The 14,622-nt window shown below is 36.7% G+C and overlaps 1 protein-coding gene across 1 annotated transcript in view; it reads left to right on the forward strand.

Moving 5' to 3' along the window:
* The window catches only part of LOC103508629 (protein slit-like), a 159,400-nt gene that overhangs the window by 90,128 nt on the left and 54,650 nt on the right, over window positions 1-14,622 (forward strand). The window contains exons 5-7 of the mRNA XM_026823187.1: window positions 10,181-10,416; window positions 13,601-13,742; window positions 14,372-14,443. Of these exons, the coding sequence (XP_026678988.1) occupies window positions 10,181-10,416; window positions 13,601-13,742; window positions 14,372-14,443 (450 nt within the window). The remainder of the gene's footprint in view (window positions 1-10,180; window positions 10,417-13,600; window positions 13,743-14,371; window positions 14,444-14,622) is intronic.

Here is a 14,622-nt window from a genome sequence, read left to right on the forward strand (position 1 = left end):
AACTCCAATTGCATTCTCATTTTTATTGACTTTGTGTTTCTTTATCGAGGATTCAAATTTGAAAGCTGATAACAATGATACATTGGGTGCATACTAACGTATAATAGATCACCATACAACTGTATCTGCCTACATAACACACTGTCTAATAGCATTAGGAATACGATTTAAAGTACCTACTGGGTGACTCCGACGTTATGTAGATTAGTTGAAGACTGTCACTAGTGCTGTAAAACGAAGAGCCAAATGGAATTTCTTTTTCAGCCTAACCATCCCAATATAAAGTATGTAGCTAGTGTGACCTAAAAGTTGTTTTCTAGTAAGGGGTCCCTTTATTAGATTATCTAAGGCAAAACCAACCCAACAGACCAACAACAAACAAACTCCCAATTTAAGCATCAATCTCTGTAGCAAATAAGCAATTGAGGAATCCTCAAGGAGGAGAAAATTTGTTCTATTTGCACCAACCATAAATTGCTCCTAGAACCCAAAATTGGAATATTGAAATTCTAGTGCAGTAGTGTTTCCACCCTGCACATACTACAAGCAGTATCGAATGTCTCTCATAAATCAGGAGATGTCACTGTATAAATATGTCCAAAGTATCTTATTGAATACGAGAGTTCAACTTTTACACCTATTTGTCAATAAGATTATAATCCCACCTTGGCTTTGGACCCGAGAACACAGAAAGTTACGTGTCATATTTTATCTAAATCCCAAATTATAAGTAGTTCTGATGTATGTATTTCGGAGGATTACCACTAAACCTGCCCAGATCTGAATGTTTATTTTGTCAGACCAACTAAATCTGGGTGCCACGGTATACATTTTATAATTTATTCCCGTAGAATTCTTTTCCGTGGAATTGCTCTACCAACAGAGGCAATATTTTGGTAATTCTTTTGTGTTGGTCCGCCTTTGGTCTTAGCAAGGCAGACCAAAATAATGAACTGGATTTGGCATGAATCAAAATTCAACCAACTGGCAGTTGGCATATCAAACAAACACTGAAAAGTTCATATCGGGGGGAAAAACTGGAAAAACAGGGGAACCCGCGAAAGTTTGACAAGGGAGCGTAGTAAATATCTAAAGGAAGCAAAGGCTGACTTGTAACAAAAGTACAATAATACGTATTTATGGGACTTATTATGTACCGACACGACATAGGTTAGGTACACATTTTGTTCCACTGCCAACGTTCTTTCAAAAAACAATAATATTTATTATTGTTCATGTTCACATATAAAGTGGCAGTTGGCATATCAAACAAACACTGAAAAGTTCATATCGGGGGGAAAACTGGAACAACAGGGGAACCCGCGAAAGTTTGACAAGGGAGCGTAGTAAATATCCAAAGGAAGCAAAGGTTGACTTGTAACAAAAGTACAATAATACGTTTTTATGGGACTTATTATGTACCGACATAGGTTAGGTACACATTTTGTTCCACTGCCAACGTTCTTTCAAAAAACAATAATATTTATTATTGTTCATGTTCACATATAAACAGCAAACATCTCGCATTAAATTAGCAGAGCAAGTAGGTTCTTACATGACAAATATTTGTTCTAATATAATATCAACAAGAACTTTTCACCACATAAATTATCGTACGCGGAACTTTTGTTCGGGGGAAAAACTGGCGGAGGTTCCCCCCCTCAATTGTCATAATTTTCCCTTGTGTGAAAAGCTCGCGTAGGAAAACAAAAAACAGCGACGGGCGAAGAAAGCGCTGAAAATTCTGCGAAGAAAACGACGCTTTGTGTTTTTTTGTGGAAGAACGAAATTTATGATTGGAGTAATTTATGTGCCAAGAACGCCGCGGCTATGGTGGTAGAACTGATGAGGTGGTTGGGATAAATGGTGAGGTAAGTTACTACTAATTCTAGGTAGGTACCTATTTAGGGACACCTACGCAACTTACCATGTCTAAGAAATGAGGCGAACTGGTGGTTCTGCAGAACTTGGAAATCCTACAGGAAGTGGATTCAAAAGTAAAGTGAAATTCTGTTTGAAAACATTACTGTCTTGCTGATTTTCCTAAAAAGAAAAGAAAAAAAAAGGAAAGCGATGTTACCTGATTTTCCTGAAAAGAGTCTGATTTTTTCCTCGTTATTATTTTCCCAAAATTTTCATTCTACTGAATTTATTTTTACCTTGATAAATTTCCTCTAATCAGCACTTTTTCTTAGGGCCTATGTAATGTGAACATTGTTGTCTGACGTTGGATTTTTTAGAACTTTTTTATTTACTTTAAAGGTGAAGAAGAGACAGGACGTAAATAAATAAAATACGGGGGTTTTCCTTTTTTATTATTATTATTATTATTATTTTTTTTTTTTTAGGTCTCCTGAATATGATATTTTTTCCTGATATTGTGTTCTTCTAACAGAGATTGATTTTGGGAGTACATCATCTGCTGATAGAGGGTGGGGGGAGGGCTGTCAAAACGCGAATGTTGAGATCATTAATGTGACTTGACACTTTTTTTTTCTGTATCGAATTTCCTACTTTTATTATTATTGATAATATTTTCTCATCTCGTTTCTCGTGTTTTGTTTACGATGTTATGGATAGGATGATGTAGAGGAGGAAATGTGTGAGGTAGGTGTTGAAAGAAATGGGGGAGTTGGAGCTGTTATGGGTAGAGAAAATAGGGGAGAAGTAACTTGGTCAACACAAGGAATTCTCTAGACTTAGAGGATTACTAGGAGTTTTGTTGGTAGGTGACAATATCAATTTTATTCATTTCAGATTTTCTTTCTGTCTTCTTTCTACACATACTCTACTGTTATATGTGTCCTTTCACTAGTTAACTAGTCCTTTTTATTTAGACCTTAGCTTCGTTCGGTTTTATAGGTGGTCCCAAAGGTTGTCTTGTTTTATTTGCCTGCAGATTCTAGAATTCTAGATCCTTTATTGTGTCTTGTGTCCTACTTCGATCCAGCAATTTCCCAGTGATCTACTTGCATTTCCACGTTAATCCAACACCTTTGCATAGTTTTATTCGCTTTTAAAGCTCTGATCGTCTCAGCAATATTTTCGTCACTTGATTTATGACAAAAGGGAAGTAAAAACATCGTAAACCTTGTTTTACTACCCGATGCAGTGCAGTGTTATTTGATGTTAAGAAGATTGAAAAACCTCTGCCCAGATTACAATACATGGTGTTATGGGGGCGGCTCTCTGTTTTTTGGAAAATGTGCTAGTCACAAGTCAGCGAATCTATGTCCCCCCCCCTCTAATTAGACGGGTTCTCCTGAAGACGCTTCACAACGAATCTATCTTCCTAATTCTTTTTTCCAAGTGTCCAGGTTATCCTGCATAAGGCGGCTCTCTGTTATTTGGAAAATGTGCTAGTCACAAGTCAACGAATCTATGTGTCCCCCCCCCTAATTAGACGGGTTCTCCTGAAGACGCTTCACAACGAATCTATCTTCCTAATTCTTTTTTCCAAGTGTCCAGGTTATCCTGCATAAGCTCTTTTTGAATGAGGAAAATTTTTAACATATCCTGAAATCTCTGGTTACGAGTTTACTTCACACAAACATTGTCGTCGTTGACTGATTTTACCGACACTCTCTACCTTATCTGCATTTTATGTTTTTAATGCCTTTTATTTCTTGTAGACTGTAGTCTAGCTGCAGATACTCAGCAATAAAGTAAACTCACGATAATAATTTCAAGTTTCATGAGCCGCCAAAACTTTCATACTTTTTTTGCTTTCCCTCCACTCAGCAAAATCTAAAAGAACGGATTAAATAAAAGCTTTCTTGTTCACTCACGTCCTCCGTCGTACTTTCGAGGGTACTTTGGTAAGAAAATAAATTCACTCCTTTTCATCACAGGTGGGCTAAATAAATAATATTCTCTACCTTATCTGCATTTTATGTTTTTAATGCCTTTTATTTCTTGTAGACTGTAGTCTAGCTGCAGACACTCAGCAATATAGGAAAATAGTAAACTCACGATAATAATTTCAAGTCTCATGAGCCGCCAAAACTTTCACACTTTTTTTGCTTTCCCTCCACTCAGCAAAATCTAAAAGAACGGATTAAATAAAAGCTTTCTTTCTCACTCACGTCCTCCGTCGTACTTTCGAGGGTACTTTGGTAAGAAAATAAATTCACTCCTTTTCATCACAGGTGGGCTAAATAAATAATTCGCTTGAGATAATGAGTTCCCCAGGGAGGTCATATTTTCTAATAGATTTTGTGCTGACCATACCCCATACCAATAATCATTACAGAATAAACAGATGTTCCAGTAGTTAAGGTATACTGTGAATCCTGGCACTCGGATTCGGATAGCTAGATTGGGGTTAAAGTTGTGATTTTCAGGGATCTGTTTTATTATGAGCTTTTATTGATAGACATGTTTTCTTTTCCCTGTTTCAGAGATCTGAGTCACAACAAATTGCAAGCGATTGCCCGGAAAACGCTACGTGGACTGACGGCACTGAAATTTATGATTGGAGTAATTTATGTGCCAAGAACGGCGAGGCTATGGTGGTAGAACTGATGAGGTGGTTGGGATAAATAGTGAGGTAAGTTACTCACTACTAATTCTAGGTAGGTAGGTACCTATTTAGGGACATCTACGCAACTTACCATGTCTAAGAAATGAGGCGAACTGGTGGTTCTACAGAACTTGGAAATCCTACAGGAAGTGGATTCAAAAGTAAAGTGAAATTCTGTTTGAAAACATTACTAACTTGCTGATTTTCCTAATAAAAAGGAAAGCGATATGGCCTGATGTTCCCTTAAAAGGAAAGCGATGTTACCTGATTTTCCTGAAAAGAATCGGATTTTTTCCTCATTATTTTCCTAAAATTTTTATTCTGCTGATTTATTTTTACCGTGATAAATTTCCTCTAATCAGCACTTTTTCTTAGGGCCTCTGTAATGTGAACAACAAACATTGGATTTTTTAGAACTTTTTTATTTACTTTAGAGGCAAAGAAGTGAAGAAGAGGCAGGAAGTAAATAAATAAAATACGGTTTTCCTTTTTTTTTTCGCTCTCCTAAATATGATATTATGTTCTTCTAACAGAGATTGATTTTGGGAGTACATCATCGGCTGATAGAGGGTGGGGGGAGGGCTGTCAAAACGCGAATGTTGAGATCATTAATGTGACTTGACACTTTTTTTTTCTGTATCGAATTTCCTACTTTTATTATTATTGATAATATTTTCTCATCTCGTTTCTCGTGTTTTGTTTACGATGTTATGGATAGGATGATGTACCAAAATAATGCCTACCCCGGGAGCTAGCTTACTTTCCGTGTGCGGAAGAATAACTCCGAGAGCTGAATCAGTGATGAATTTCGGAAAATAAGTGCTATATTAATGGATTAGTCCAAGTTGTACATCAGTAACAGTTATCCGGTTATAAAAGAGCAATGAAACAGTCCTAAGCAAACGCTGACGGCCCAAGTTCCCTAAATGCGGAACAAAGATTTTTGATAGCATCATCGTCATGAAAAAATTATAACGGTGGTACAAAGCACCGCGTTCAATTTAGATTCTCTACTGGATTAGTCCAAGTTGTAATACATCAGTAACAGTTATCCGGTTATAAAAGAGCAATGAAACAGTCCTAAGCAAACGCTGACGGCCCAAGTTCCCTATAAATGCGGAACAAAGATTTTTGATAGCATCATCGTCATGAAAAAATTATAACGGTGGTACAAAGCACCGCGTTCAATTTAGATTCTCGAAATTCGGAAACATTTTCACCCGACCCTACACCATGCCTCCACACATCCCACCTTCCGCACACAGGAAGCGAAAGAGATTACGAATTAAAATCCACTTTTGATATCATAATAATACAATTTTAATTAAAACGAAATAAAATTCGGAAACATTTTCACCCGACCCTACACACATATTCCACCTTCCGCACACAGGAAGCGAAAGAGATTACGAATTAAAATCCACTTTTGATATCATAATAATACAATTTTAATTAAAACGAAATTTTAATTAATCTCATCCAACGCTATCAGAGAATTCCGAGAGCATCATGTGTTGAATTATTCACTTGTAATCACATGTGAATTGGTGTATAACACGTGAAACTGTGGGATGTGCGACTTGTGACACGTGTTGTGTTATGACACTCAGTCAACCATATTGGTGAAGAATAATGTTGATATAACACGTGAAACTGTGGGATGTGCGACTTGTGACACGTGTTGTGTTATGACACTCAGTCAACCATATTGGTGAAGAATAATGTTGACACTCATCAATCATCAATCTTACGGAGCAATATTTCGAGGAACTAGGGATGGAATGTGGCATCAATCTTAACTTATTCGGAGCAGTTTCTAGGAGTGGAATACGAGATATCTTGGGCCTTGGGATATCTCTTGATATTGGGGACTTCACAAGTCTGCTCCCTTTATTTCTAAATTGTAAATATTCGCTAGCACAGGATTGGCAGATGGGGTTGTTTCAGACTATAGAGACTTTTATGCCGTTGATTACCACGACAAGATAGACCAAAACGTTCTATTATTAGACCAAAACGTTCAAAGGTATGAAATCTGCGTGCTTTGCCGTTATTTTGATAGGCCTATAAAGAAAAAAACTTGAGGAAAAATCGACATCTACCTACCATCTCTTGATATTGGGTACTTCACAAGTCTGCTCCCTTTATTCCTAAATTGTAAATATTCGCTAGCACAGGATTGGCAGATAGGGTTGTTTCAGACTATAGAGACTTTTATGCCGTTGATTACAACGACAAGATAGACCTATTTGACCAAAGCCTTCAAAGGTATGAAATCTGCGTGCTTTGCCGTTATTTTGATAGGCCTATAAAGAAAAAAACTTGAGGAAAAATCGACATCTACCTACCCACGACAAGATAGACCTATTAGACCAAAGCGTTCAAAGCTATGAAATCTGCGTGCTTTGCCGTTATTTTGATAGGCCTATAAAGAAAAAACTTGAGGAAAAATCGATATCTACCTACCCCCAAGTGGTTCAAGTAGGTAGGTACGTACTACAACTTTCTAAAAGGAATACGAGTATTGGGTATACATAACTCCAAAGCTCAAGTCAATAATAGAGTAAGCAAAACATGATTTACCAATTACTCTCTCAACTTACCACATACCATCAAACTCCTTTGACTTTGACAAAATTTCAGAGGGGTAGAGTAAGCAAAACATGATTTACCAATTACTCTCTCAACTTACCACATACCATCAAACTCCTTTGACTTTGACAAAATTTCAGAGGGGTAAAAATGCCAAGGTAATATTTTACCGGGGAAAAAGCTTTTATTGAAATTTCCTTGACGGAAAAAGAAAACTTAAAAAATAATAATATGTTTTTGGAAATTTTATTCTTCATTTAATGCTGATTTTATTGAAATTTCCTTGACGGAAAAAGAAAACTTAAAAAATAATAATATGTTTTTGGAAATTTTATTCTTCATTTAATGCTGATACTTGTCCCCCTATAATTCAGAACAAAATCATTTTTCATGATTCCCCCTCGGCTTCCTTCGATCAGCAATTTTTCAATTCCCCCCTTTATTGAGATCAGTGCCTTTTCATTTTTTGATTGAAGGCAAATTTACTGCCTCCATTTTTTCCCCCGAGTTACCCCTCGTAAGGAAGCAGGTAAAAAATAAGCTTACAAAGTTTGTTTATCAGGGTTTTCCTGCTGGAAAGCTCTTCCACCCTTCAACAAACGAGACCCATTCTGGTTGAAATCTCCAAGACTTTTTGAGATTTCAATTTGGCTCATTGGATAGACCAACCGAAAATAGTCGAATCAGCCCCCCGAGTTACCCCTCGTAAGGAAATAGGTAAAAATGAAAATAAACTTACAAAGTTTGTTTATCAGGGTTTTCCTGCTGGAAAACTCTTCCACCCTTCTACAGACGAGACCCATTCTGGTTGAAATCTCCAAGACTTTTTGAGATTTCAATTTGGCTCATTGGATAGACCAACCGAAAATAGTCGAATCAGACCCATTTAGCAAAACCAGTGATTGAGTAACTTCAGAATATTCTTGAAAATCTTGAATTCAAAATTTGGAATGCTTACACGTAAAACACATTTCGAACATAAAAAAAAGTGGCTGGGTATAAAACTTATTTTCTAAAATATTAAAAAAGCCATAGCGTAGACGAATATGTAGCTACGTATGTTAGGTAATATAAAGTAGAGCGCGGTTTGGAATATGCAACTTTTACGACAAGATTTTCTACTTTGAAAATACGTTTCCAATCCGTCACATACCGTTGGATGGGGTAACTTGAATTCAACTAGGAGAAAATTTCAGGGGACAATGACGCACTAACACTCGTATTTATGAACAAGAATGATCGTTCTTAGATCAGTCTCAAGTCAAAATTGACCAATCAAATGCCTTGAGACTATGGTAGCTGTCTGGAAGAATTTCCATTGTATGTGTATATTGTGTATGTATGGTTTAAAGTGTTTTGTCTCCAAAAGATGCTTCAAAAGCAATCTTCGTTCCTCCGAAATTGAGATTAATTAAACGCATGGGAATGGAAATTAGAAGGCCAAAGTTACCCCGTGTTACGCTACTCAAGTTTCCTATTTCCCATACTTCTAGTAAACTCTTACGTCTCTAGTAAACAACACCTAAACCAATCATGCTACAAATAAGTCAGCTAAGTTTAGGTTTGTTGAGCTGAGCACTGCGGAAGAAGATGCCACGAACACTTCCGCAAAAGAGCTGCGGAAAATTGAAATTTAGCGTGCTATTCCTGACTGAGGATTTAAATTACATATTTGTGAATACATTCAAAATTATCACAGCGCGCAGGACACAACGAATAAATGCGGCCCCAACGGAGTCCCTGATTAGGCTTTTCTTATGAGTGTTCCTTCATGGGAATGGACTCGAACCGAATAACCCATAACACCTAAACCAATCATGCTACAAATAAGTCAGCTAAGTTAAGGGTTTGTTGAGCTGAGCACTGCGGAAGAACATGCCACAAACACTTCCGCAAAAGAGCTGCGGAAAATTGAAATTTAGCGTGCTATTCCTGACTGAGGATTCAAATTATATATTTGTGAAAACATGTTCGTTCTGTGCACGCGCGCGCACAGTAAATTCAAAATTATCACAGCGTGCAGGACACAACGAATAAATGCGGCCCCAACGGAGTCCCTGATTAGGCTTTTCTTATCTTAAGTGTTCCTTCATGGGAATGAAAATTAGAAGGCCAAAGTTACCCCGTGTTACGCTACTCAAGTTTCCTATTTCCCATACTTCTAGTAAACTCTTACGTCTCTAGTAAACTTAAACCCGCAATTCTTGCAGAGTTTATTATGCGAGTATTGTGTTTTGGTGTTCAGGTTTGAATGTATCAAACTTGGAGTACATACCTTGCGTTTGAAACTTTTAAAATTGAGGTACCTTACTGGAATTTATATACTCACGTACTTTGTAGAAACTGTTTAAGAAGGTGTTTTGAGCTTTTGAGTGAACTTACTTATTAATCTGTTTCTATTTGAGTGTGTCAGACTAAAATTGAGGTACCTTACTGGAATTTATATACTTACGTACTTTGTAGAAACTGTTTAAGGTGTTTTGAGCTTTTGAGTGAACTTACTTATTAATCTGTTTCTATTTGAGTGTGTCAGACATAGGTAGGCATTATTAAAGTTTTAGAAAATTGAGGTACCTTACTGGAATTTATATACTTACGTACTTTGTAGAAACTGTTTAAGGTGTTTTGAGCTTTTAAGTGAACTTACTTATTAATCTGTTTCTATTTGAGTGTGTCAGACATAGGTAGGCATTATTAAAGTTTTATTTAGAAAAAGTTAAAGTATTTAATTACAAACTATCTCCATTAGTTTTGTACATTCTTTTCTTAACATATTGTCTCTTCTTTCTGTTTCACAGGACGCTGAACAACAACAACCTGACCTATCTACCTGACGGAGTATTGGTTAAAGGATTTAATTGCAAACTATCTCCATTAGTTTTGTACATTCTGTTCTTAACATATTGTCTCTTCTTTCTGTTTCACAGGACGCTGAACAACAACAACCTGACCTATCTACCTGACGGAGTATTCGCGGAGCAAAGTTAAAGGATTTAATTGCAAACTATCTCCATTAGTTTTGCACATTCTTTTCTTAACATATTGTCTCTTCTTTCTGTTTCACAGGACGCTGAACAACAACAACCTGACCTATCTACCTGACGGAGTATTCGCGGAGCTGTTCCGTCTTCGCACGCTGAGGATCTCCGAGAACAGTTTCATCTGTGACTGCCACCTCTCCTGGCTGCACAGGTGGCTCAAACGGTACCCGCGGCTTGGCCTGTACACCAAGTGTTTCGCGCCGTCCCATATCAAGGGCCAGAATATCCTGGATATACCCGAACATGAGTTCAAATGCTCAGGTGAGTTTGAATGCTCAGGTGAGTTTGAAGACAATGCTCAGATGAGTTTGAGGACAATGCTCAGATGAGTTTGAGGACAATGCTCAGGTGATTTTGAGTTCAAATGCTCAGGTGAGTGGACAATGCTCAGATCAGTTTGAGGACAATGCTCAGATGAGTTTGAGGACAATGCTCAGATGAGTTTGAGGACAATGCTCAGGTGATTTTGAGTTCAAATGCTCAGGAGAGTTTGAGGACAATGTGTTCGAGGGGTCCTCGACATTGGCCGAGTTGTGAAGTGAATTGGTCTCCTTTGGGACTGAGGATAGAGATTTTCTGAATCTACTTGCCCTTAAGCAAAGTCCATCAACAGTAAGGGAGGAATGTCTATCAAATTGTCCTAGCCTGAGTTGGGCCGGAAAAAAAAAAGCAGCAGCACGCTATTGTCCAGATGGTCAAATATCAAAAAGGTGTAACGTTGCTTAACTTCAGTGATCCATGGGGAAATGGTTAGTCCATTTTCCAAGCCAACAATAATAATTAGGTACCTACATATTAAGTTATACTGGTAAAGTACTTTAAAGTTATGCTGGTAAAGTAGGTACATACATAACTGATTAAAGTGCCAAGGTCTTTGCAAACGATTAAGTTATACTGGTTAAGTACTTTAAAGTTATGCTGGTAAAGTAAGGTACATACATAACCGATTAAAGTGCCAAGGTCTTTGCAAACGCAGTAAGTCTGCAATCCTCAAGTAACAGGTGCTGTGAGTCATTTCTGCAAATGAAAGTCTCTGTTTGAGTCTCATAATTCTTCCAATATAGTCCTCGGAAAAAACCAGCAGCAGCACGCGCTTGTCCAGATGGTCAAATATCAAAAAGGTGTAACGTTGCTTAACTTCAGTGATCCATGGGGAACTGGTTAGTTCATTTTCCAAGCCAACAATAATAATTAGGTACCTACATATGTATATTTTTAAGTTATACTGGTAAAGTACTTTAAAGTTATGCTGGTAAAGTAGGTACATACATAACTGATTAAAGTGCCAAGGTCTTTGCAAACGAAAGGAAAGCGATATGGCCTGATGTTCCCTTAAAAGGAAAGCGATGTTACCTGATTTTCCTGAAAAGAATCGGATTTTTTCCTCATTATTTTCCTAAAATTTTTATTCTGCTGATTTATTTTTACCGTGATAAATTTCCTCTAATCAGCACTTTTTCTTAGGGCCTCTGTAATGTGAACAACAAACATTGGATTTTTTAGAACTTTTTTATTTACTTTAGAGGCAAAGAAGTGAAGAAGAGGCAGGAAGTAAATAAATAAAATACGGTTTTCCTTTTTTTTTTCGCTCTCCTAAATATGATATTATGTTCTTCTAACAGAGATTGATTTTGGGAGTACATCATCGGCTGATAGAGGGTGGGGGGAGGGCTGTCAAAACCTCCTCAAGTAACAGGTGCTGTGAGTCATTTCTGCAAATGAAAGTCTCTGTTTGAGTCTCATAACTCTTCCAATATAGTCCTTTAATTTCTCGAACCTCATGCTTAATGCTCTACCATGGCGAGGTAAATTGAGTCATAAGGTAATTTGAGCTACACGCGATAGGCCAATAAAACATTGCCAGGATTGTAATAGCTCACACCTTGTGGCGTTTTACCGTTTTGTTGATAATAGTTCTGTTGATGATTATTAATAAAATTATTTGCTATTGAACAAACAATAACGAATTAGTCTGTGTCCAACTTGATGCACATTGCTTTATCTGAAGTTCAGTAAAAAAGTATGTAAAGGTAGTAAATGAGTAAGTCGATATCAAGAAAAAGTTATGTTGATGATCATTAATAAAATTATTTGCTATTGAACAAACAATAACGAATTAGTCTGTGTCCAACTTGAAGCACATTGCTTTATCTGAGGTTCAGTAAAAGTATTTAAAGGTAGTAAATGAGTAAGTCGATATCAAGAAAAAGTTAACTCTCCAAATTTTATTGGGTTGAAATTTTAATACGGTTTTGTGGTTACATATTGGACCTAATCAATTAAACTTAAAGAGTAAGTAAGGATGTAATTAATTATTATCAAAGGAGGAACCTCCAAGTTGTAAAATTTCAAGAATTTCTCCCAGCAAAATCGCTTCATTTTGAATAGAATTTTTTACATATTTTAAGTTGCAATGTATTTTTCTATCAAAATAAGTAAGTAAATGGGTAGGTACAACTTGTGAACTTTTATTCCCTTGGAACTACATATTACCTATTAGGGATCTATGCTGCGGCTACAAATGACCAAGTTGTAATTCGTAGTTCACATGTCACACAGTCATGAATCAAATAATTCTGATTAATGGGTTGAAATTTTAAAACGGTTTTGTGGTCACATATTGGACCTAATCAATTAAACTTAAAGAGTAAGTAAGGATGTAATTAATTATTATCAAAGGAGGAACGTCCAAGGTCAGACAACCTCCGAAGTTTTAAAATTTCAAGAATTTCTCCCAGCAAAATCCCTTCATTTTGAATAGAATTTTTTACATATTTTAAGTTGCAATGTATTTTTCTATCAAAATAAGTAAGTAAATGGGTAGGTACAACTTGTGAACTTTTATTCCTTAGGAACTACATATTACCTATTGCTATAGGGATCTATGCTGCGGCTACAAATGACCAAGTTGTAATTCGTAGTTCACATGTCACACAGTCATGAATCAAATAATTCTGATTAATGTTATTATTTTATTTCCCCCAACTGCTTATGAGAAATTATTAGAGTGTGGTATGCAGCTACAAATGAGTTTATTTTCCTAGTTCTAGAGGTCATAGTCATACAACCTACTTACATATTGTCATGTTCGCTATTATTCATCCAAGACCAATAAGACCATATCTCACACTGCCGAAATGTAAATTGGTGGTATTGGTTAGGGTTGCCTTTGCCTGTTGTAACCCATTTCCTGGACAACGAGCAAAGAAAAGGGATTCCGGATTTTACCCGATTCATCAATGACATGAATTTTGTAGACAATCTTGTTGATTTACTGCGCTCTTTTGAGTTTGTTGTACATTTTCTAAATTTTGTTGTCTTCAAAGAATGACTTACTTCGCGATGTTATCAATTTAAATGTGTCCTATGCTTATGTTTTACTATGATACTATGTGTGTAGATGACTCCCTTGGAAAATGTTCACATATCACTTTCTGATTTGCAGGTCCTGTTGAGAAGCCTACAGGGGAATGTGCTGCTGAACCATCCTGCCCTCATCCGTGCAGATGTGCTGATGGCATTGTGGATTGCAGGGAGAAGGGCCTCAACAAAGTGCCCATCCTGCTACCAGAAGCCACCACGGAACTGTAAGTAATTCCTATTCCTAGAAATGGGAAAAAATGTATGTAGGATTGAAGATATTGTAAAATTTACCTTCCTTCATAGAGTTTATAGACACTTCGTACAAATGTGAAATATATCTCTGCAGTTTAAGTCTAAGCCCAGGCATTTTTCATTCATCTCTATCTATCAACCTATTGTATGAATGTAGAATCAATTTTCTAAAAAATAGGAAATATACTTGTTTGTTATCTATTGACGTGTCTAGACCCAAGAGCTTATTTGGGTTAATTAAAGAAACGAAGAAAAAAATTTCCAACTTACCTAATCCAACTTTCATGTTAACAGGGGATTGAATTTAAAATAAAACTTCAGCTGGGAACTTTTGAGTCGAACACTTGACTAACTTCTCTCCTCCTCCTCTTCCTTCTTCTCTTCCTCTCATTCCTTCTTTTCTACCTCCGTTTCCTTTATTCCCACACACTGTGTAGTTTTCTCTAAGTTTTCTTTAGTTTGAAGTGGTTTATTTATTCCGTTTTGACATGATACCCAGTATAACTATAGTATTCTACGGCAGGTATCATTTGAAACAGGGATATATTGAACATAACAAAGAAACCCTCAATTAATATATTATCTGTTTATTTGATTTCAGACGGTTGGAGCAGAATGATATTACGGAGCTGCCACCCAAGGCCTTCGCTAACTACAAGCGATTACGAAGAATGTAAGGAAATTTTATGTAGGACTAGATAGAAATAGATAAATAGTAACACGTATCTATTATCTGGTAGTCTGGTACTCATGTCATCCAGTAAATCCAAATTGCCTTCGAAAACTTATTTACCGAAATCATCTTAGGTCTCTATAGAGAACTGATATGTTTCTCTACGACAAAATTGTTTT

This window comes from Diaphorina citri, unplaced genomic scaffold, assembly GCF_000475195.1.
Source record: "Diaphorina citri unplaced genomic scaffold, Diaci psyllid genome assembly version 1.1 scaffold418, whole genome shotgun sequence".
Classification (NCBI taxonomy): domain Eukaryota; kingdom Metazoa; phylum Arthropoda; class Insecta; order Hemiptera; family Psyllidae; genus Diaphorina; species Diaphorina citri.